The 25,079-nt window shown below is 36.6% G+C and overlaps 1 protein-coding gene across 5 annotated transcripts in view; it reads right to left on the minus strand.

Moving 5' to 3' along the window:
- The window catches only part of RPS6KA3 (ribosomal protein S6 kinase A3), a 103,911-nt gene extending 79,407 nt beyond the window's left edge, over positions 1-24,504 (minus strand). For 3 of the 5 annotated variants that reach the window (XM_012784637.3, XM_012784633.3, XM_012784635.3), the window contains exons 1-2: positions 24,377-24,464; positions 8-101 (exon numbers count right to left, since the gene is read on the minus strand). Coding sequence is in view for 1 of the 5 variants with exons in the window: in XM_012784631.3 (XP_012640085.1) it covers positions 24,377-24,445 (69 nt within the window). In the remaining 4 variants the exon portion in view is untranslated. Of the gene's footprint in view, positions 1-7; positions 19,499-24,376 lie in introns of those variants that run through there. The other 2 variants (XM_012784631.3, XM_012784634.3) reach the window with 2 other exon arrangements.
- Between the last annotated feature and the right edge of the window lie 575 nt (positions 24,505-25,079).

Genomic DNA, 25,079 nt, shown 5'->3' on the forward strand with positions numbered 1-25,079 from the left:
AAAATACCTGAGACTGGAGACTGAGAAGGTTCAACAGAGATCATCAACACCAAGACATGTCCTGGCAAATGTTTCTAAATTTCAAGGATAAAGATATAATCCTACAAGCATACAAGCAGAAAAAAATAGGTTATTTCAAAGGAACTAAAATCAGATTGACCTCAGATTTCTCCTCTGCAACAATAAAATGCCAGAAGACAATGAAGTAATGACTTACAGAGAGTTGAAAGGGAAAAGTTATAATCTAAGAATTTTATACCTCATTCTAGTTTTTCATGTACAAAGGTCATGCTTATGCTTAGATCTGCAAAGGCTTCTAAAATTTCACCATCCTAGTAGTATCTTTTTTTTTTTTAATAAATTGTTCAAAGGTACATCCTAGACCATCAAAAGAGAATTTAAAAAAAGAGATCAAGAATATTGAGGTAGGAAAGAATTGGTGAAATACACTGACATCAATTTAATATTGAGAAATAACTGAATAAAATAATCCCACTAAAGGAAAAAGGGTTAACAATGAAGAATAAATGATATAAGTATATAAATAATATAAAAGAAAAAATACTTTAGAAAGTTAAGATTTGTAACCCCAGGCTAAATTAATGTGAACTCAAAAGAGGTAATGGGAGAAGCAAAGATTCTAAATTCTGTCTTTCCTAAAAGGATATTTGAAAACCTCTATTTTTAATAATTATCTAATAAATATAAATATAAATTCTGGAATACTTTGAAAAACCATACAATAACCGAGAATAGATTTTTATTACAGTCCAAATGACTAAAGAAGATAATAACAGGCATAGGCTACTGATATTAATAGTACTTTATGCAGGCATCACATTCAACCCTAAGAACATGAAGCAGGTATAATTACCCCTATTTTACAGTTAAGGAAACCAAGGCTCAGTAAAGTTAATTAGTGAATGGCAGAAGCAGGATTCAAACCCAGGTCTTTCCAGCTCCATAATTCCTTCTTCTATATTTCACAACCTCCTCAAACAAAACAATCCATATGTTAGAAGAATAAAAACCCACAAGGAAAGAATAAAAAGTGTAAGATGACAAAAATCATTCCAAAAGTAATAATGTAAGAAATGTAAAGTTTGAACTGTCTCATCAAAAGGAAGTGACTTAGTAGATATTAGATGTTATTATAGAATTATTAAATACTAATGTTTTTATGAGTGATAAGGGTATGGCAGTTATGTGTTTTAAAAAGTCCACCTTTTAAGAAATATAAATGCAAATATTTATATCTGAATTGTCATATCTAGGATTAGCTTCAAAACAATCCACTGCATCTGGGGAGGGGAAGAGTGAATGCGTGTGTCGGAGAGAGGGATGGGAAGAGGAAGTAGAAATGAAACAAGATTGGTCATGAGTTGATGATTTTTGATGCTGGGTTAGAGGAATATGGTGGTTCATTATATTCTTTTTCACTCTGGTATGTGTTTAAAATGTTTGACTATAAAAACTTTTAAGAATCAGGTTATATTTTTAAAAAACTAAACAAACAACTATTTATTGCTTTAAAGAGAAACCCAAACCAAACAGATAAGTATAGAAAAGTATAAAGAAAGCAAGTGTTTGTAACATTGATGCCAAAAATAAAATGTAAGGCAAAAACAGTAAGCTGATTAAAAAGGTCATTTTATTTGGACAAAGATACAATTATTATTGAATACACATAATAATAATAATCACTGTCATTTACTGAATTCTTACTGCACACCAGACAAATGCTAAGCGCTATTAATCAGCTTTGATACTTCTAAATAACTTTGTGAGGTATTATCACCAATTAACAAATGAGAAAATTAAGCCAACATGGGTATGTCAATCTTTTTAAGCACTGTATCTCCAGCCCCTAGCAAAATGCCTGGCACACAGTATGGTTCTCAATACATACTTGTTGAATACATGAAAAAGTCTAATATACTGCCTAAAGCTAATAAGTAGAACCCAAATTCAAACTCAGATATAATTCTAAAACTCCTACTCTTTATCACATAAAAATCTTTTAATAATGGTATTTCATAGTAAAAGTGCAGGTGTTTATTTCCTTCTGTGTATGTTTCTCTATTTTTCATATTTTCTACAATTTGCATATGTTATTTTTTAAAACAAAAATATCATTAAAAATAGTAAATGTATAATAGTACTGAACATTTAATCACAGACTAAAATAACCACAAAACGCAAAAACAGATGCTTTGGAGACTATAATGTAAAATAAATCGAAACATAATGGATGGGGAAATTTTAGCACACTAATATCAACTAGTATAAGGAACAAAATTAGGACAAAGCATTTGAAATAATTTATATCAGAATGGGTAGATATTGAATTTTATAATGTAAAAAGAATATGAGTTTTTTTCAAGTATCTAAGAAAAATTATAAAAACCGACCATGTTCTAGGCCATAAAATAAATTTAAAAATTTTGAAAGCAGGAATCATACAGATCATGTTGTCTTATTACAATAAAAAATTGAATAAGGAAATAAACTAAGGCACTCAGAAATTAATAGTCTTCTAAATAACTACTGGGTCGAGGAAATAACAACTATCATTTATTCATTGTCTATTTTGTTCAAGCTGCAGTGTTAACTAGCTCTGTTACACATAATCTCCCATTTAGTCCCTTTTATCATTAAAACCATGAGGTATGTTATTATGTAGAGAAAAAGTTAGGCTGAGAGTTAATAACTTGTCCAAGATTGCAGAATTATGAAGTTTGCAGATGAGACAATTGAACCCAAGTCCGAATCTAAAGCTCCTATTACTTACACAGAAATATTAGAAGTCATGTATAGACATCTAGGTATGCTCATTTTTCTCTACCAATAAAATAAAATTTTGCAATAAAAGTGGAGAAAACTAGAGTTCCTTAGCATAACATGTTGTGAAAGTAGCCATTTGTTAAATAATACTAATCTAAGAAGGCTTATTTTTCTAACCTATCATAGATCTGATATAATATTTTGAATTATATAATTTCCTAAAATGGATTCCTTTAAATATATTCATTCTCAATAGGGCAATGAAAAATGGAAGAAAACATAAAATTAGACAAAGTAGAGAATATAAGGTAAACATGATTTGTCATTAAATTTATTTCTAAAAATCGGAATGACCTTGGAAAAGTGACCTTTTTTCTGGTATTTATCTGCAATCCATAAGAGTGTACAGAACTTTGGCCTGCAAGCCCCTAAGACTGTCTGAGTTGTGGTTTCTTCATCCATAACTCTCCCAGTTATGAGAGCTCTCCCAGCTTGAAAATTTTATAATCCGTTATAAAACTTTAAGGATTGAAGTTTTAGGTTAAGGTTATTTAAAATTTTGTGGGGTTTTACACCTCAGGAAATTACTGATTCTATATTTAAAGCTGTTTTTATGTTATTTCTAAGTATAATTTCTTCTCTCTCTTCTGCATTCAGAAGTTTTTTTCTATACCTAGCAGTGGTACATTTGTTTCCTAGTGTAAACAAAGACAATGTCAAAGAACTGATTGTACAAATGTTGTCACCTAAAAGAAAAATAATTAAAACAGAACAAATTATTGTTTTATGCAGATTAGGGAACTTCAAGCAATTTTATAATTTCCACAATCTAATCTTAATATTTTTATTTTACTAGAGAAAAAACTAACAGTGTTAAATTAACTTTTTTTTTTTTTTTTTTAAGAGACAGAGCTTGCTCTGTCACTCAGGCTACAGTACAGTGGTGTGATCATAGTTCACTGCAGTCTCCCACTCCTGGGCTCAAGTGATCCTCCCACTTCAGGCTCCCAAGTAGCTGAGACTACAGGTGTGCCATCATACCCAGCTAATTATTTAAATTTTTTGTAAAGATGGGGTCTTGCTATGTTGCCCAGGCTGGTCTTGAATTCCTGGCCTCAAGCTATCCAGCCTCAGCCTCCCAAAGTGCTGGGATTACAGGCGTGAGGCACTGCTCTTGGCTGTTAACTTTTAAATAAAAACTTCTGTATCTACTCCTAATCCTATTCCTGCCTCCCCAATACTTTTCAAACCTTACCTCTTAGTACACGATAAGAGTTTGTACTATTTCCAAACCTGCCTGATGATCAGAATCACCTAAGATTCCTATTAAAGATACATTACCTGGCCCTACCCCAGACTGAAACTGAATCACAATTTCCAGAAATCCCATGGTTCAGTATTTTATTTTTTAAATGAGTACCTTAGAGGTCTCCTGTGATGAGGCAAGTCTGGGAAATCACAGTGTAGTAAAAAGATCATGAGCTTTCAAGTCTGACATATCAAGTTTCAAAACCTGGCTTTGCCCTTTATTATAGGTGTGACTTCAGGCAAGTGACCTAACATGAACCTCAGTTTTCTAATCCATAAGATTTAAATACTAGTTATACTGAAGGTTGTGGTACAGTGTAGTATGCCCAGCCACACTGGGTGCTCCGTAAGTGTCAGCTTCTCTTTCCTCTTGCTCATTTTGTTAGGGGAAATGGCAAATACTAATATTTGAGGGGATTTTGAGGAGTTCCTAGAACTAATGAATCCATTTCTATTTCTAGGGCTAAAAATCTGAGTTCTTCATAATCCTTTAGTACATTATTTGGGCTAAGTCAGGAGTCTCAGGAACAAGTCTAGTGATTTATTCTGGTTTCCAGAGGCTTAATGAAGCCATCCTATCCAAAACATATACACCATTATGCTGGGCTTCAAAGTCCAAGCTTTTATATGTTGTGACTATGGCAAAATCACCTGAACCTGCTTTCTCATTTGTAAAAAAAAAAAAAGTGATGTTTAAATGTCTACTGAACTGAACCTAATATATATTATTGATAACGTAACTGTTAATTAACAATCACTTAAAATAATTAAACTTATACAAACATCCTTATGTACAAAAAGACAGAATTAATAGCTTTTAAGTAAGTGAAACAAGACAGACTTCCTCAAATACACAATAAATCAGAACCTGTTTAACAGACTTCCTGTTTGTGTAGTATCAACTAAATCTCAAAACAAAGTGTTTTAGACACATTTTAAGGTGAATTTAATTAGGAAGAAACAATCCAAACTACTCACTCTAATATATACATATATATTTAAAAGTCACCCTAGGTATAAACATAATCTAGAAGTAGAGCCAACAAGACTTATTTCTGAAAAGATAACCACAAATGTACTTTCTAATCAGAGCTCCATGATTAATTCCAGTTGTGTATTTATTTATTAAGTATAAATAGTATTAATAAGAACATTTTACTAAAAATAGTTTTAACTGTTCACATAAGCTAGAAAATAATTTAGAGAAACCTAAAGAAATTTAAGAAAACTAAAAATCTAGGAACATCAAAAGGAAAAGTTACCCTCAATTCTTAAAAAATAATAGGAAAAAAAAGCCCTCAAATCCTACTAAAAGTAATTCAAATTACATTAAAGAACCAAAGCTTTTCTCTCCTATTCTTTCAAATTATTCTTTAATAGAATTCAGTAATTTTCTTCATTTAGGTCCTGTCCTTTGCTTTTTATGTTTATTCCCAGACATTTAATATTTTTATTGCTATTTTGAATGAGATTTTTTTCCATTATAACTTCTAATTGGTTATGGCTGATGAATAAGAAAGCTATTTATTGATGTCTGAGTATATTTTGTTTACCACTTTACTAGACTATCATTAGGTCTAACAAACCTCTTTAGTCTATTTCCTTAGATTATCTAAGTAGATAATTATATCATATGATTAGTAATCTTTTATCTTTCCTTTGAATATTCTTTGATTTTCTTATCTAATTGCATTAGCAAGTTCTTTTAGAATTTAAAATAGAAGTGAAAATACCAGTCATAGTTTTAATGAGAATGCCTATAATATGTTCCCATCAAGCATGATGCTGGCTATTGGTGTGAGATGAGTTTTTAATATTAAGGACACACCCTTCTATTCCTATTAGTAAAATCATTAGGAATAAATTTTTAATAGAGAACAGACATTTAATTTTATACAATATTTTTTATTTAGAAATGACATACAGTCACAGGAAGTTGCAAAAATAATAGATAGATCCCAAACACCCTTAATCCAGTTTACTTCAGTGGTAACATCTTATATAACTTCCTGTCAAAGCCAGGAAATTGATACTGGTACAATGTACAGATTTTACTTAGATTTCATTGCTTTTATAGGCATTCATTTGTGTGTTCTATGTCATTTTATCACATGTGTATGTCCCTACATCCACCACCACAGAGAAGATACTAAACAGTTTATTTATCACGGCCAGGATACCTCATGTTGCCCCTTTAGAACACACCTCCCTTTTCCTAATTCCTCCCCTCTTCCTAATCCCTGGCAACCACTAATTTCTTCTCCATTTCTATAATTCTATCATTTTGAGAATGTTATATAAATTCAATCATACAGCATGTAACCTTTTTTCACTCAGCATAATTCTCCTGATATTCATCCAGGTTGCGTATATTGACAATTCATTCCTTTTTAGTTACTGAGAAGTATTCCATGATGTGGATGCGTCACAGATTGTTTAAACATTTACCCATTGAAGGACATTGGGTTTCTAAGTTTGGGATATTGCTTTTATGTGGACAGGAGTTTTCATTTCTCTGGGTTAAATGCCCAGGAGTACAACTGCTGGATCATATAATATGTGTAATATATTAAGAAATGGCCAAACTATTTTCCTGAGGGGCTGTATCATTTTATCACTTCGCCAGCAACGTATGAGAGATCATTTGTCTGCATCCTCACCAACATTTGGTCTTGCCACTATTTTTTATTTTGGCTGTTCTAATAGGTGTGTAGTGACAACTCATCATGGTTTTAATTTTCACTTCCCTGATAACTAACCATGTGGAGCATCTTTTCATATCTGTATTTGATATGCATATATTCTCTATAGTGAAGTGTCCATTTCTTTTGTCCATTTTCTAATCAGATTATCTGTCTTTGTTACTGTTAAGTTTTGAGAGTTATATATTATAGATACAAGTCCTGTCTCAGATAAACGTTTGCAAATATTCTCACTCAGGCTGTAGCCTGTCTTTTCATCCCCTTCATAGGGTCTTTTTCACAGAGAAAAAATTTTGAATTTTGATGAAGTTCAATTTATTTTTTTCCCCTTTCATGGAGTGTCTTTGGTATCAGGTCTACTCTTCACTTAGCCCACAGTCCCAAAGATTTTCTCCTATGTCTAAATTGTAAAAGTTTTCTAGTTGCCGATTTTACATTTAAATCCGTGACCCATTTTAAATTAATTTTTGTATAAAGTGTGAGGTTTGGGTTGAGGTTCATTGTCTGACCCATAGATGTGCAACTGCTCCGTGCACCATTGTTGAAAAAGCTATCTATCCATCCTCTATCACATTGCTTTTAACTTCGACAAAAATTAGTTGGCTGTACTTGTGTGGGTCTATTTCTGGGTTCTCTATTTTGTTCCATTGATCTATGTGTTTACCCCTTTGCCAATACTACAGTATTTTGATTACTGAAGCAATATAGTATCTTAAAATTGGGTGGAATAATTCCTCACATTTTATTTATTTTTTTTGTTTTAGATACTTTGCCTTTCCATATAACTTTTAGAATAAGCTTGTGTTAAACCTATAGATAAATTTGCGGAGAACTTACATCTTTATTATGTTGAGTCTTCCAACATGATACATCTCTCCATTTAGATCTTTATTTCTTTTGTTTGCATTTTTTAGCATACAAATTCTATACATGTTTTGTTAGATTTATACCCAAGTGTTTTTGAGCAATTATATAATAAATGAGACTGTTTGTTTCCACAAATTTATTGCTAGTATACAATTTATTTCTGTATTCTGATCTTGTATCTTACAACCTTGCTGAACTCATTAGTTCCAATTATTTGTAGATTCCATGGGATTTTCATTGGAGACCACATGTCGCCTGGAGAGGGACAGTTTTATTTCTTCCTTTTAAACGTGTATGCCTTTATTTCCCTTTCTCGCCTAGTACAGTTGTAAGAACTTTCAGGACTATGTTGAATAGCAGTGGTGAGAGTGGACATCTTTGCCTTGTTCCTGATCTTAAGAGGAAGGCATAGTCTTTCACCATTAAGTATGGATGTTAGCTGCGGGTTCTCTGTAACTGTTCTTTGTCAAGTTGAGAAAGTTCCCCTCTAGTCTTACTTTGCTGAGTTTTTATGAGGAATGTTTAATTTAGAAAAATACAATTTCTACATTAATGTGATTTTTCTTTTTTATCCTTTTAATATGTTGGACTACCTTGAATGATTTTTAAATAATGAAACAGTTTTACATGGAATAAACTCAACTTGGTCAGGGTATATAATTCTTCTTATCTGCTGCTAGATTTGTTTTGCTAATATTTTGTTGAGGATTCTCTGGCTATGTTCTTGAGGGATATTGGCCTGTAGCTTTCTGTACTATGTTTGGGTTTTGGTATCAGGGTGATACCAGCCTCATAAAATGAGCTGTGAAGTGTTCCCTCTCTCTTTATTTTCTGGAGAGATGATGCAGAATTCATATTATTTCTTTATTTCTGATGTTCCAAGTTTCCTTCTTTTATCATTTCCTTTCTGCTTGAAGAACTACCTTTAGCCATTTTTTTCAGGGTCTGCTATTGACAACTTCTCTTAGTTTTCCTGCATCTGAGACTGCTTTGATTCCACCTTCATTCTTGAAGGATAATTTCACTGGGCATGGAGTTCTGGGTTGACAGTTCTTTAGCACTTGTAAAATGGCATGCCATATCCTTTTGGCTTCCACAGATTCTGATGGGAAATCTGCTGTCATGTGAATTGTTCCCAATAGGTAATAGTTCATTTCTCTCCAGCTACTTTAAAGATTCTTTGTCTTTAATTTTCAAAAAAATTTAAACAATTTTTAATTGTCACAAAATATACATAAAATTCACTGAACTATTAAGCATACCGTTCAGTAGTGTTAAGTATATTCACATTTTTTGCAACCAACCTTCAAAACTTTTAGTCTTGTAAAATTAAAACTCTATGCCTATTAAACAATAACTCCCTACTTCCAAAACTTTTATTTTGATTTGTTTGGGAGTGGATTACTTTGGGTTTATCCTATTTGGGATTAAGTCAGCTTCTTGAACCTGCAGGATCATGTCTTTTGCAAAATTTCAGGAAATTTTAGCCATTATTTCTTCAGATCCACTTTCTCCTCCTTCTGGGACTCTGATAAGATAAATGTTACCTCTTGTTAATGTTTCTCAAGCCCTGTTCATTTTTTCCCCAGTCTATTTTTTCTCTGTTGTTCATATTGGGTCATTTCTTTTCCACCTTCAATGATTACTCTTTCCTGTCATTTCCATTTTTCTTTAGCCTATGTAGTAGGTATTTCAGATATTATGTCTTCTAGTTCTAAAATTTCTATTTGGTTCTTCTTTATACTTTGCTTTCCTAAGATTAATTTTTCATTTGTTTCAAGTGTGTTTGTGATTGCTCACCGAAGCATTTTTACAATGGCTATTTTAAAATTCTAGTCAGATAATTCCAATATCTGAATTATCACAGCTTTGGTGTTGTGTTAGTTGTCTTTTCTCATTTATGTTGTGAGTTTTCTGGTTCTTGGTATAAGTAATTTTTTTACTAATAGACATTTTGGAGATTATAAGACTCTAGATACTATTAAATCTTTTTTAGTAGTCCTCCTGTTGAGATGTAGTGTGAGGGCAAGCTGTGTGTGTATGTTCAGCTTCCTTCTGGGCCCCACCAATACCACCCAGGCAAAAGTAGAGCAATGACTCACACTGTTTTGTTGCAGATAGGTAGGATGGAAATTCAGCCACACTCTCAGTCCCAGCAAAAGTAGGGCACCAACCAGCATCCCGTCATTGCTTCTGAGTAGGGGTGTAAGCTCAAGCTGCCTGCTGGGCCCACTGATGACAGGGAGGGGGAAAGCAGAGGGTTGACTCATACTTCTTTGTTGCTGCACCAGACACCCAAAAGCTCAGCTCTCCAAAAGGACCCAGCTAGCAACAGGGGAGTAGAAAGGGGGAAGCAGAGTGCCAACTAGCCCTGACACCCATCACTTTCCAGATGAGGGTGAAGGCTCAGTTCTCCAATGGGCCCCACTGACATCATTAGAGATAAGCAGTGTTGAGAATCCCACCTCCAAAATCTTGCTCTGCCTTGTTGATGTCAGGTGAAGGTAGAGGTTTAGTGTGGATTAGTTCTGCCTCACACACCTTGTTGAGTCTCATTGCTTCTGGGTCGGGGTGGACGCTCAACTTGCTGCTAGATCTCACTGACACCACCCTGGTGAGAGCACAACCTCCTTCTGCACAGAGTGCAATGAGGGAAGATCAGCTCCCTGCATGGTCTGCCAAAACCACCCAGCAGGGGGAACCAAAGTGCTGCCTGCTTTTGCTAGGCAGGGAATGGGCAATTAGGTCCCTAGTCTCTCCAGCCAACACTACTGGGTTGGGGAGTCAGAGCACTGCTATTGGGTTCTTTGGGATGGGGTGGGGTTTTTCTGTTGGTGTTTGGCCAGAGTAGGAGGGGGGTACTGCCAAAAAGGTTTAGTCTTGTTTGGCTACTCATTTGCCAGTTATCTGGTTAAAGAGAACAAGTTTTTCTTGGAGCTCTTTTTGTCTGTGCCTGTTGGTGGTTTCAATTTGGAGGCTTTTATAGCACCCTGTCTAGGACATAGGGGAGGCAATAGGAAAACCCAGGGAACTCACTACTTGTGTTATTCTTTGAGTCCCAAAGTCTGCAGGCAGTCTGTCTTATTTTTCCACCTTTAGAGTGTTCTTGTGCTTGTTTGTTCTGTATGCGTAAGGTGTTTCAGTAGTAAGGGAGGACCTGTGAGGAATACGGTTCCCTCATCTTGGTAGAACCAGAAATATCCACCAAGTGATTAATTTTATGTTGAAAATAACATCTGGCTTTCTACATTATGGTTAAAAATGCACTATGGAAAACTGCTGTAACATTATAGATCATAATTTCCCCCTAAAATACAATTATATCTATTTCTATTATTCCTTACTAATTAAGCTTGTTTCATGCTATAAAACTGCCTGTTCACCCCAGTACTCTTAGACTGTAATATTTCAAAAGGAAAGAATTCCATTTAATTCATTTTCACCTAGTACTATACTATACTATACATACTCAAAAGAGCTGGGAGGAAAATATTACTTTAAAACTCATTTATGAGTTCTTCTATTAATCCAAGGAAAATCTCATTTTTTAACTTGCCTATGACATTTCCCTGAGTAACCCCCTTACTGATATCAGCATCCATTGTGATAATTATTCCTCTTAAATTATACTAATAGCCAGCAGGAACTTGGTGGAAAGGAGACAAATAGGGTTTTGCTTTGACTTCTTCAAATAAAACACCTTTATATTCCACTTTATTTGAGATGGAGTCTTGAAAAGAATTCATTTATCTGTTGACATTTAATTTCAGAGATTCTAGACCTTCTGTTTTGATTAACCTTCAATTAATTTCTGTACTTTTGTTTTAAATAAGAAACTATGGAATAGCATAACAAGGCTGAGGAGATTCTAAGGAAAAATGTCACTGCCTCAATCTTTGCTTTCTTTCTGTAACCTTCTATAACGAATATTTAACTTCGTATTGTGTTCCTCTAGGAATTCTGCTCTGAGAGAGGGGGTGCCCCAGGTGATGAGGTATCCAAAGGCACTTTCATAGAACCTAGGACTTTATTAACCCAGTAGGAAAACCGCTGTTCTAGGAAAAGCTTTATATTTATCACATCTAAAAATAAAGAAAATCTTTTAGAAGCACATATTAAAACTAAGTCTTCTGAGAAGTACATATATAAAATAAATAAGGAACTTCTATATCAATATTAGAACAAAACTCCATTTAAGTCCTCAAATCAGAAATAAAACAAACACAAGGCCGGGCGCGGTGGCTCACGCCTGTAATCCTAGCTCTTGGGAGGCCGAGGCGGGCGGATTGCTCAAGGTCAGGAGTTCGAAACCAGCCTGAGCAAAAGCGAGACCCCGTCTCTACTATAAATAGAAAGAAATTAATTGGCCAACTGATATATATATAAAAAATTAGCCGGGCATGGTGGCGCATGCCTGTAGTCCCAGCTACTTGGGAGGCTGAGGCAGGAGGATTGCTTGAGCCTAGGAGTTTGAGGTTGCTGTGAGCTAGGCTGACGCCACGGCACTCACTCTAGCCTGGACAACAAAGCGAGACTCTGTCTCAAAAAAATAAAAAAATAAAATAAAATAAAACAAACACAAGAATTATGTATATAAACAATAAGCACACGAAAAGATCCTTAAGATCTTTAGGGAAATGCAAATCAAAACCACAAAGAGATACCACGTCACACCCACTAGGATGGCTATAGTAAAAAAGACAATACATGTTGACAGAGATGTAGAGAAACTGGAACGCTCATACACTGCTGGTGGGAATGTAAAATAGTGCAGGCCAGTTGGAAAACAGTTTGGCAGTTCCTCAAAATGTTAAGTGTAGACTTACCATGACTCAGCAATTCCACTCATAGGTATATATTCAAGAGTATTGAAAACATATGTTCCTATAAAGACTTACTATATAATAAATGTTCATAGCAGCATTATTCATAATAGCCAAAAAGTAGAAACAACCCAAATGTCCATCAACTGATAAATGGATAAACAAAATGTGGTATATCAATACACTGGAATATTATTCAGCCATAAAAAATGAAGTACTGATATATGCTATAGCATGGATGAATCATGAAAACATTAGGTGAAAAATGCCAGACACAAAGGCCACATGCTGTAGAATTTCATTAACATGAAATGTCCAGAATAGGCAAATCTAGAGACAGAAAGCAGATTAGTGGTTGCCAGGGGAAGGAGGGAATTGGGAGTGACTGCTAATGAGTATGGAATTTCTTTCTGGGGTGATGAAAATGTTCTAGAATTAGATAGTGGTCATAGTTGCACAACTTTGTGAATATCTTTAAAAGTGAATTGTATGTTTTACAAGGGTGAATTTTATGTTATGTAAATACATGAATTTTAAAAAAGAATTAGGGCTGTTTAACCTAATAGTTTAAAAGTCTAGCGAAAAAACCTAATGATTGTATAACTTTTCTTTTAAATTTCCTTTTCTTATACTATGGCAAGATAATTAACTTTTTTGGGTAGAGAAAGATCCTGTTTTCTGGCATTTCGAGGAAGTCAAATATGTTTTTTTAAAAAGAGGATGCAAATATAAAGAGGTAATGATTAATAAACTGTAGTCAAAGAACAGAGCACATTCAACCTAGGGGTTTCTGTAAGGACAGCTGTTAAGTAATTTTCAGGCAGCCCTCCTTTTCCAAATACTGTAATTTTTGTTTCAAATATAAAACATTTTGTTTCATTTGCAAGACAGCTGTCTAAAAATCTCAAATTATTTTTCTATACAATGTTATAAATGCTGTTTCTCAGGCCAGCCTACAAAAGCCTATTTAACCCACTCTGTATCTGGAAAGTACTAACAATTTTACTAATTTTTGTAACTGTGCCTATTAACTTAACATTCCCACTATTATGAACAGCATTCCTAGTTCATGCCAGGATCATCTTCTCTGTAGTTCCCTTTGGTGAGAGGAGAGCTTCATTTAACGTAAGTGTGGGGTGGATACACACATATATACACACCCCTACATACATACATATATATGTGTGAAAGCACCTCTCCAGGTCATTATCCTCTACATTCCAACAAAAATAGCTACTCATGAAAACCACCTGGATTCTTTCTGTAGCAGATTTCGTCTAGACTGAGTCACTCACCTAAATGTTGTTCTGAATTCAAGCTGGGCAGTCTAATGGAAAGTCAAAGGAATTGCAATCTGGGAGACTTGGGTTTGAATCCTGACTCCTTCAGTTACTAGCTGTGCAACCATGAGTATGTTACTTAACCTCGCTAGGCTTCAGTTTCCTCAAGTGTAAGCTGAGGATAATTATGTCTACCTTATCCAAGCAGATATACACAGTGTCTAGTCAAAGGGGGCATTCAGTAAATGTAAGTTTCCATCGTCACTTGGGAAAGAAAGAACAGAGATCTTGACATACCACACCCCCACCCCCAACCATTTGTTTGTAGGCAGGACTGTTCTAAAGTTGTTTTTGTAAACTAAGGACTGTATTTTCCAAACTTATAAATTAAGGCTAAGGCAAGGCTGTACATTAGTTTACTTTGGATTTGAGTACTCTGACACAGTAAATAAGGAGCTGAAATTAGCAGAGGGTAGAGACAAAGTAATATTTGAAATTTTACGCATTGTGGCTCTTTCAGGATTTGTTCTTAAGATAGTTTTGATAAAATTAAAAAGTTATATTAACATGTTGTGGACAGCAAAATAAATTTTCCTGAAATGAAATGTGCTGTATACCCTAGCTCTGACTTTGTCAACATATAACCTGGGGCAGGCCTGCCTGAGTAAGTCTCAGTTTTCTTTTCTTTTCTAAATTTTTTTTTGTAGAGATAGGGTCTATGTTGCCCAGGCTGGTCTTGAACTCCTGGCCTCAAGTGATCCTTGTGCCTTGGCCTCACAAAACACTAGGATTACAGAAGTGAGCCACCATGCCCAGACTTTTTTTTTTTTTTTTTGAGACAGGGTCCCACTGTGTCACCCAGGGTGGATTATGATGGGGCAATCATAGCTCACTGCAGCCTCAAACTCCTGGACTCAATCTATCTTCCACCCTTGGCCTCCCAAAGTGCTGGGATGACAGGTGTGAACCACCTTGCCTGGCCTCAATTTCCTTACATAGATACAGTAGGGCTAAATTGTTCTCAGCTCTAAAATTCTATGCTAAAAATTTTTAAAAAGGCTTTCATGTTCTAAGATGTATTAGTCCACTTTTCCAGGTTTAATTAGCACAACATACTGAACATAATGCAACATTTAAAAAACATTACCATGCAATTTATTCATCCAATAGTATAAAAGATAATTATATATTTTTCTACCCTGAGACATTATTCTTATTGCTTATATCTCTATCCATAGCTCAGCCCACAAGAGGAAGCTTATAATTACATTTTTTGATATTTAAATTTCCCCCAGTGCTTCAGTGTTATCACCTGAAGGAGAAATGTCACTGTAAAACTAGTAAAGTCATAAAAGGAGTGGAATAGTGATTGGAGGGGTATGCATCACCTAGTAGGGTTTATCAAAATCTTCAGGGCAGGAGAGGGACAAAACAAACCTGATTAATAATAACAATTTGAAAAATAATATTAAATACATGTTCTTAGAAAAAGCTTTAGCCTACTAATTTCAAAATACAAATAATAGAAGGTAGAGTTGAAAAAACACTGGTGTAGAAAAAGCATTCAATTTGTACTAATCCTATAATCTAGAACTATATTGTTCAATATGGTAGCCGATAGCCATTGGTGACTATTAAATTAAAATTAAATAAAAAATTCAGTTCCTCAGTCACACTAGCCACATTTCAATAGGCACATGTGGTTAGTGGCTACTATACTGAATAGTGCTGATCTAGAAATTTTGTTTTTAGAGTAAATCTCTATTATTATTAATATATTATTTTCAGATAGATGCCTCTGTTAAATGTGAAGAACTGAATTAACATTCTATGTAGCTGAGGTTTTTACTATAGGTTTTACAGGATTTCTGAAGTGAAGATTTCTCTTGAACCATTGCACTTGAGATGCACTTCAATCTATTAATGTCAAAATGGTCTTTTGCTTTAGGCTATCATTTGACATCTGCTTCTAAAACATATCAAATGACTGAACCAAGTTTCCTATAACAAGCTTCGTGGGCCAAAGAATTAGAGCCGAGCTCACAGAAATCTAGATGACCAGGTCAGATTTAAAGATGAGATCGTCATCATAGGTAAGATTATAAAAATCAATTTATAGGGTAGACAAAACATAATTACCTTTTGAGGTATGTAAAAGACTATGGATACATTAGTTAAGATGGGGAAATTCAATTTAACTTATGCTATGGTTGTAATTCTACTTATACTGATAGGGGAGAAGAATGACAAGAAATCTAAAAATTCTTTTAAATTTATACCTAAGTGTAGGATATCTAATATTTAGAAAACCAGCACTATTTCATGAGAACAAAAAAGGACTCACAATGTGGAAACCTAACTCTGGGTGGGGCAGTAGGCTAGCTTTCCATATTATAGCTGCCCGTTCTTTAGTTCATTTCCATTCTACTTTCTTGCTGACATCTTCAAGAAAGGAAGGTAAATATGCAGAGCAGGTTATGCTAGTAATGGAGCCATTCTGTTATGGTATATAAAAACATAAAATCACCATTTATTATTAGGTAATATGCCCAGCAAATACCTCTGACTGTAGAGGTATTTGTGCATGATGGGCAGAGACAATAAAAAGGGTGAGGATGCTACTTTACATTATTCGATAAGCTATAATTTCATCAAAAAAGATGAAATAAAAGTACTCCCGAGTTAAAAATGGCTGCATCAAAATATTATTAAGCTAGCTATCTGCAAATTCTTATTATTAACCTAGTAACTGCAAATTAGAAGCAATTAATTAAAAAAGGAGAATGAGAGAGGTGGCCAGATTAACAGTAGCATGAAGTGGCACATAAGAGAATTTTTAAAATTATAAATATTAGGCATAAGTTACAGAGCAAGTCAATGTAGAGGCCATTTAGTAGGGGCAATTAGCTTCATATTAAGGTAGAATATGATCAACTTTCAGAACAATGAATCAAAGTAAGTTTAATTTTTAACTTTTATTTAAATTATATTTAAATTTTAGTTCACTATTAAGATGGAAAATTTTTGTACAATTTTGAAAGATTTCAATTCAAAATGAAACAAAAACTCAAGTTTAAATAAAAGGCTTTGATAGAATCAATTAAATATAACAGCTCATTTCCAGGCAATATTGAATCATGCTACTGTAGTTATGAGACTATCCAAAACTGTGTTCTGCAAAGCACCTTGTGTCCTTTGAGACTTCAATAGGTGGTTCATGAAAAAGGGGTTTTGATATCAAGTCTCAAAAGCTGTGGGCTATATCTGTTTTGCAGATTCATCATATACAACATCTTAAAAGTTCTAAGTTATTCAGTAAAGACACTGCTTAAATCTAGTTTAACTCCACATTTCCCAAACTTATTATGCCGTGCTCCCTTTTCTTTTCTTCTTCTTCTTCTTTTTTTTTTTTTTTGTTGTTGTTGTTGGATGGGGGATGATTGTTGGGGCACAGATACACCTTTTTTTAACATCACATCTCCAGAGACTTCTTGGTTTGAAAAATATCATATGTCCTATTTAGAGTTCCTTAAGTACTAACACCACGTAACAGACAAAATCCAAAGGATTACATTTCTAGATAGAAAACTCCGTTATTTATAGCATATTCAAATAACCAAAGCAAATGTATTTTACAGTAATGGGGAAGGAAGTGTGACATATTAATTTCTTTCCCTAAAATGAAATTAGAACTGATTGATCCTAAAATATAAAAAGGTGTGCACATTTTATTTTGTATGTTTTAGAAAAAAGGTAAAATTTTATCTATTGATGCTACATACTGACTTTAACCATTTCTTCAGAGAAACAGTACCTTTAAGAGGTTGACATACAGGAGACACTGTATTTCATCAATTATAAGATACAATCAAGTGTAAGATGCAGTATTATTTTATATATCATTAAAGAAAAAACTCACTGCTAATTAAACTATGACATGCCATGGATTGTGAGATGCCTTCCAATTTGAGCAATGTTAAATGAGAACAAAATTTCCTTTCTTCCATTTTCCACACATATTCTTCACAATGTTCTTTATTTATATTTCCCCTTTGGGGACAATATTGAGGAAGGAATAATACAAAAAGGACAAGATTCAAGAGATTTCTGTTCACCTTATCCTTACAATTATATTCAGATATTACAATGACTCTGTTTAAACAGATCAATCAGATAACTCATTTTTAATTGTTCTGCTGAATTCTAAAAAAATTATCACAGAGGAAAAACAAAGAACTTTCTTGGGCAGTTCTTTTTGAGAGATGATTCATTATAATCATTATTTATTAAACATTTAAACCATGTACTGAACCAAGTACTTTATATATATTACCATATCATTTAATCCTTACCACAATCCTATGAGGTAGATAATTTTTTCATCTCTAATTTACAGATTAGGATGTTGAAGCATAGAGACATTAAATAACTTGTATAAGCTTACAAAGTTATTAAGTGGCAGAGCCAGGATTCAAATACAGGTCTTTATGGTTCCAAAGCTTATGTTAACGATTTGCCATTAATCTAATTTATCCTACAAAGTTCCTTCTAAATATTAAGGAAAAGCAAAATTCAAATGCTTATTTACTAGTAACTAATGTATTTGCTTAAAATAGGCCAAATGATAGACAAATATCACATGTTCTTACTCATATGTGGGAAAGCTAAGAAAGTTGATCTCATGGAGGTAGAAAGTAAAATGATAGATACCAGAGGATAGGAAAGGCGGAGATGAAGAGCGGTTGGTTAATGGGTGTAAACATAGATAGAAGGAATAAGTTATAATGTTCAATAGCAGAGTAGGGTGACCACACTTAGTAACAAATTTCAAAATAGCTAGAATAGAGAACTTGAAATGTTCCCAACACATAGAAATGATAAATACTCTAGGTGATGGACACCCTCAAATACCCTGACTTGACCACTACACATTTTATGCATGTAACAAAACATCACATGTACTCCATTAATACGTACAAAGATTATGTATCAATAAAAAACTTAAAATTTTTTTTATGTGTTGAAGTTTATCCTTTACAGTTTGCTTAACCTAAGAGATGACCTCTTCCTAGGGGTCTGAACATTAGGGATTAATAAATACTGGCTTTCTAATTGTGCGGCTTGATAAAATTATCAAAAAATAAACAGACCAAATGTATTAAATGATTGTTCTGTGCCTCACGGATACATTTTATCCTGAATTTGTTTTATAAAATGTATATAGTATATTTGTGTTTGTTTTGTTAAATTTTGACACGTTTACTTAATGATTATGATTTACAATTGTTTTTTGTTTTAATGCTTTTTGGTACTGAATTTATAAACCAGAATATCTGAGATCTGATATTTGTTCCAGATTCATGATACAGGTCACTGTATTAACTCCAAAAGGACACACCCATGGGATAGAGTTACTTGCTTTTTTCTATTGTATCAATTGGGGATTAGGGTGTATAACATGTATTTGCATAATTGCATTCCAATGCTTCAAATTTGTTATCCACCAAGACACATAAACTGAGCACTATCACACTCATGTATTACCAGGGAGACCACCAACATGTCAGTCATTCATTATAATCTGAGCCACAAGCATCCATTCTGCACTGGGTGAACCAGGCCACTCTGACCTCACCCATCATTCACGGCCTGGCAGATCACATGTCCCTGAGCATGGAATTGTAGAGCAAATCTTGTTAATTATCACAATGGTATGATTTTTTTAGTGGATGATAATTTATTTATTTATTTTATTTTATTTTTTATTTTTTTTTTTTTTGAGACAGAGTCTCACTTTGTTGCCCAGGCTAGAGTGAGTGCCGTGGCGTCAGCCTGGCTCACAGCAACCTCAATCTCCGGGGCTCAGCGATCCTACTGCCTCAGCCTCCCGAGTAGCTGGGACTACAGGCATGCGCCACCATGCCTGGCTAATTTTTTGTATATATATATTTTTTAGTTGGTCAATTAATTTATTTCTATTTTTGGTAGAGACAGGGTCTCGCTCAGGCTGGTTTCGAACTCCTGACCTCGAGCAATCCGCCCGCCTCGGCCTTCCAAAGTGCTAGGATTACAGGCGTGAGCCACCGCGCCCGGCCTGGATGATAATTTAAAAAAAAAAAAAAACTTTAGGGCAATTCTTCTGCAATTCAGAATTCTAGATAAATGATCTGCTACATTTTTGATCATTCTATAACTTACTGAACATTGAGTCCTTGGTCAGAAGTGCACAGCCCAATTATGCCACCCTTCTTATATAAAAATAGGATATACACATTGTGATTTCCAGAAAAGTACTTAAAGAAAAGGCAAAGTCTGCCTATATTTGTTTCTTTAATTAGATAAAAGTTTATCTCTTTATTTTAAAATTTAAATGCACCCAGGAAGTTTCATATTTTGAATCTACCTGATCGGTACAGGATCAAGCTGCCAAAATAAAGCAAACTTTCCTAGATTTTAAAAAACTGACATCCTATATTATAATCACTGAAAACAATGAAGTGTTCAGTAATGTGTCACAGTTACTTGACAGTTGACATGTAACAATACCTGTCCTCTCCTCAGATCTTCACTTGAGGGAAAGAAAAAAACCTGAAAGGTGGTAAAAATGAAACAGGAAAAGGAAACTTAATAAAACATTTTTTTTTCAAAATCAATGATCATACTTTAATAGAACATTTTCCCTATAGATAAAATATAAGAAACCTATGTAATATAGATGTAGTAGAAATACTACAGAATTTATGTACTATAACATATATTATACTATAGAATATCATACAAACTTTGAGGTTAAAAATGGCTGCACATTCACTAAATTTGATCTCCAACACCAGGGTCTCTTATTCTATAATAAAATATTTATATAGTTAATATTTTTCAATGCATTATGGGTACTTGTTTAAAAGAAGTCAGGGTGGCTATTTTCATACAACACATTGTATAAAACACTGTATACATTATTGTACACAATACATTGTGACCATTTTTATATAACACATTTGTATAAAGCAAAAATAACCTCGACTTTATTATTTTAAAAGTCTACACTGTTCATATTTAAATTTACTACCAGTTATATCTACTCAACTGCAACTGAGAAAAAAGTGTCACTCTAGGTCAGGGTTATGATCCAGTAAATGCTGTCCCTGACAGCAATGGCAAGTAATTTGTAGAACAGAAGAGCCACAATTCCTTGCTATCCATCTCCTAAACAGTGAAATATTCAAAAGCATACTATCATCTTTAAATAACTCTTAAAAGGTTCTGAATTCACCCAGACCACTTAGGAAGTTATTTGTTTTTTATCTTGTACCAACCCTTACTTTGCTTACATAGTACTTCCTTTATAATCCTAAATTTGCTTCTTTAAACATTCAACCTAGTTCTAGCCTATCATGTTCTGACCCACGTTTGAGTTCAACCACAAGGGTTTTTTGTTTTGAGCACCATGAAAGTCGTGTGAGGTCTTAAAGCAGGAAGGTCTGTGTAAAAGAATAATTGAAAAAACTGCCTGTGTTTTTAGTGAGGCACTCAGGTCTTTTAAAATTGTTCCCTTTCCAGTGTAAGATTAAAATGTTAAAAAAGAGATAAGATTCATAATCATCCTATTCCTGACCCTCATGGTTCATTCAACAGACATTTATTGAGTTCATAATATGTAAGTGCCAGGCACTGTACTGAATGCTGAGGGGGGGGGGGAAGAGAGAGAGAGAGAGAGAGAGAGAGGAGAGAGAGGAGAGAGAGAGAGAGAGAGAGAGAGAGAGAGAGAGAGAGAGAGAGAGAGAGAGAGAGAGAGAGAGAGAGAGAGAGAGAGAGAGAGAGAGAGAGAGAGAGAGAGAGAGAGAGAGAGAGAGAGAAGTATCTGCTTTCAAGAGTTCATAGTCTACTAGGGATGAGACCATAAATGTAAATTCCTATAGGGACCAACCCTGAAATCCTTCAGCCTAGAGAAAAAAATTTTGATATATTAACTCAAGTAAATGACTTTTTAAAATAAAAGGATGTTACTCTGGTAAAATATAATTATTATCTGATAGGGGCCTACTGAGCAAGAAATAGCACAATAGTGAGTATAAATATTAGACCTCTGAGCGGAACTTCTCAACCTTCTCCTCATTGGCTTCAATATTGCCAAATTGTATCATAAGTAATTTACTTGAAACAGCTGAACAACCAAAGGAAAGGAACTATCTAAAGGCAATTTGTTAAAATCTAGTTTTAATAAATTTAGGCAACACTGGCTCTGTTCGACATACCTTATGCCAGAATAGCAAGAAAATTCTTTGAAAATGGCAAATTGTGGAATCCTATCTGCCAAGTTCTAGACAACATGATAGCAACTGAAATAACACAGCTTTACCAAATGAGACCTCTTATAATACTCTATTTGTTTCTGAAAAATACATGACCTCTAACTACTGGCTTATTTATTCATACTCTGAATTTTTCCACAAAAGATTTGAAGCAGCTACCGTAATACAAAGCAAAGCACATAAATTGTATCCACCTGGTTTTGAATTATAGCTCTGCCATTTACTATTTACAATCTTTGTGCCCTTAACTTCTGAGATTTGGTTTCCTAATCTGTAACAATGGGGACCATAACCCTACCCTGCTGGGTCATAGGAAGGGTAAAATGAAACAGCATGTAGCACAGAACCTGACACATAGTAGGTGCTAAATAAATACCAGTTTTCTGCCTTCCTTATCCAAATGTATTCTATATAGAAAAAGGATAAGGTGGAATTTTAAATGATATTTTTTCCTACATATTGATTATATGCCACGCAGAAAAGTGGACTGATCCTTAGTTGCAATTGTTAATGTTTGTATCTAAAAATCAGGCTCAAAGCAAATTCAATTTCTTTCCACAAGTTCAGCGCTTTGGGAACATTTTATTAACCTTTTAACTATATTATTTAATGTAAAAAAATCTCTTAAGGAAAAATATGAAAAGAGCCTCGTTGCATACTGCTTTTGACACTATCCAACCAAAGGATGATTAAACATTCTAAATCTGACTTCCTTATGAACGATTGATAGTATTAGACTGGATAACAATTTAAAATAAAATTCTTGTGATTCTGCCAGTCTCAAAAACATGATTTTCTTTCTTTTCCTTTCTCTCTTTCAACATATATCAATGTCTTTTCTATTGAAGAGCAGCATTTAGTTTAGGTTTTACAAGTATGATCCAAGTCACAAAATACTAAGCACCGATCGTAAGCACTATTACAACCCTGCTTGCGTTAAGAACAAGTAAACATTTTTATACAGCAGTGGAGGTGACTGGGAAAAAAATTGAAAAGCGATTTGAACTGATCCCCCTCCCCCTCCATTATACCCGAGAATGCAAGTGTCCCGCATCTCAGATCAAACCGAGCCTCGGCTTTACTGACGTAACCAGTAACCCTATCCACCTCGCACACTGCGGAGGCCGGCAGGGCAGCGGCTGCCGCCAAGTACACCACTCATCAGAGCCTGCCCCATTCCACCCCCGCGTTTCAGTCATGCTTTCCAGAAATGGGGTCACTCACTCAGTAACTATTACACACACGCAGCCCATCATCCTGTAACCCCCCAAAGTCCGCTGCGGGCATAGAAGACAGCAAAAAGTCAAGAAGGAAGAATCACAGACGCGCCACCATCAGGAATTGATTTTCTACTCCGGAGAGGAGCGCTGATACCCTGGAATAGGTCTTGTCTGGATTATTTTCGCAGACCCCGAGTTGGTTCTGGGACAGGGGCGGCTGCGAAAAGCTCGGTGCAGTGATGTGTCCGGGGAAATTCTGTTTGCCCTGTTTGGGTGTATTGTTTGGGTTTTGGGCACTCGGGTGGGTGTCTCAGGGACGGTCACCAGATCCTGGGCGAGAAAAACCAGAAAGCCCTTTACGGCAGCCGCTGATCTCCTTGAATATCACCCTCTCACCTCCATGGACAGGAAACTCAAGTTAAACTCGCAGGGACGGGGTCCTCGAGCTCAGCGACCTCAGGAACGAGAGGGTAGGGGGTGGAGGACCTCAGGCTTCCACTTTCTCCTTTGCAGCAGCAGAAACCGCTGCGGCAGGCAGATGGGGGGAGGCAACCCCGTCCTGCACCCCTTAACCAAAACCCCCACAGGTCGCCACCCCTGCCTCCGCGCGCCCATCTCCCCGCAGCACCCCCATCCCTCAGCCCGACTCGAGCGTCCCTGCTCCCGGGTGAAGCCAATCCATACCCCTCATTTAGCCTCCAAAGTCGCCAAGGTCCGGGGAAGCCCCCGACCCGGCAGGGCCAAACTTCCCAACTCCCCGCCGGCCCCCGCTCCGCCTCCCACTTTCCCCACGCAAAGTTGATTAAAATTGGCTTTTTGCAAAGCCCCAGCACCCACTCCAAACCCCACGCGCCACCACACCGGCAGCCCCCAAAGCGAGGGAGGGAGGTGAGGGTGCGGGTGGGAGGAACAGCCAGACGGGCAAACAGATCAACCCGAACACCCCAGACCGAAATCCTGAACCCGGGGGAGACGCGAGCGGGAGAAAAAGGGGCCCAGTGGTCAGCTCCGGGGAGGAGTGCGAGCCGGCGGGGGCGCGGGGAGGAGGCGCGCCCGCCCCGGCCGTCCTGCTACACTCACCTCAGCGCTGTCGGACGGGCTCTCCACAGCCATCTTCTGCCACGGGTCCGCCAGCTGCGCCAGCGGCATCTTCCCCCCCGGCCCGCCGCCTTCACCGCCTCCTCCCTCCCCGCCCGCCCCGCGGCCGGCCCCGCTCCGTCGCCGCCCGAGCCCCACGGCAGCTGCAGCAGCAGCAGCAGTGGCGACCGCCCGGGAGAAGGCTCGACGCCGACACCGACCGCCTGAACACCGCGCGCCTAGCCAGAGACACCCGCGCGCTCAGCGAGAGCCTCGCGCCGCTGCCGGGCACCGGGTCTCGCCCCTTTCTTCCTCTCCTCCTTCCGCCGCCCGGACCACGGCTCCGCCCCCACCCCCCCCCCGCCGGTTCCCGCGCCCGCTCCCAGCAGAACAGCGACCGCCGCGCGCTCCCCCACTTCCGCTCACAACATGGCGCCTAAGCGATACCTGTCTCTCAGAGCGAGGCACGGCCGCCGCCGCCACCGCCGCGCGCACCCAGGGGCCGGGCTAGCGGAAGGCACGCCCCCGGGCCGCCGCGCGCCGCTCCTCCCTCTTCCCACCCGTCTCCTTCTGCGCCCCGGCCTCGGCTGCTGGGCCTCGCCTACTTTCAGGAAGGGCGAGCCCAAGAGATCTGGGGGCGTCGGCGGGAGGCGGGGGGGGGGGGGGGGAGAAATGGGCAAGGCGGGAGGGGCGAAAGTCTGGGAAT

The sequence above is a fragment of the Microcebus murinus genome, chromosome X (assembly GCF_040939455.1).
Source record: "Microcebus murinus isolate Inina chromosome X, M.murinus_Inina_mat1.0, whole genome shotgun sequence".
In the NCBI taxonomy this organism is placed as follows: domain Eukaryota; kingdom Metazoa; phylum Chordata; class Mammalia; order Primates; family Cheirogaleidae; genus Microcebus; species Microcebus murinus.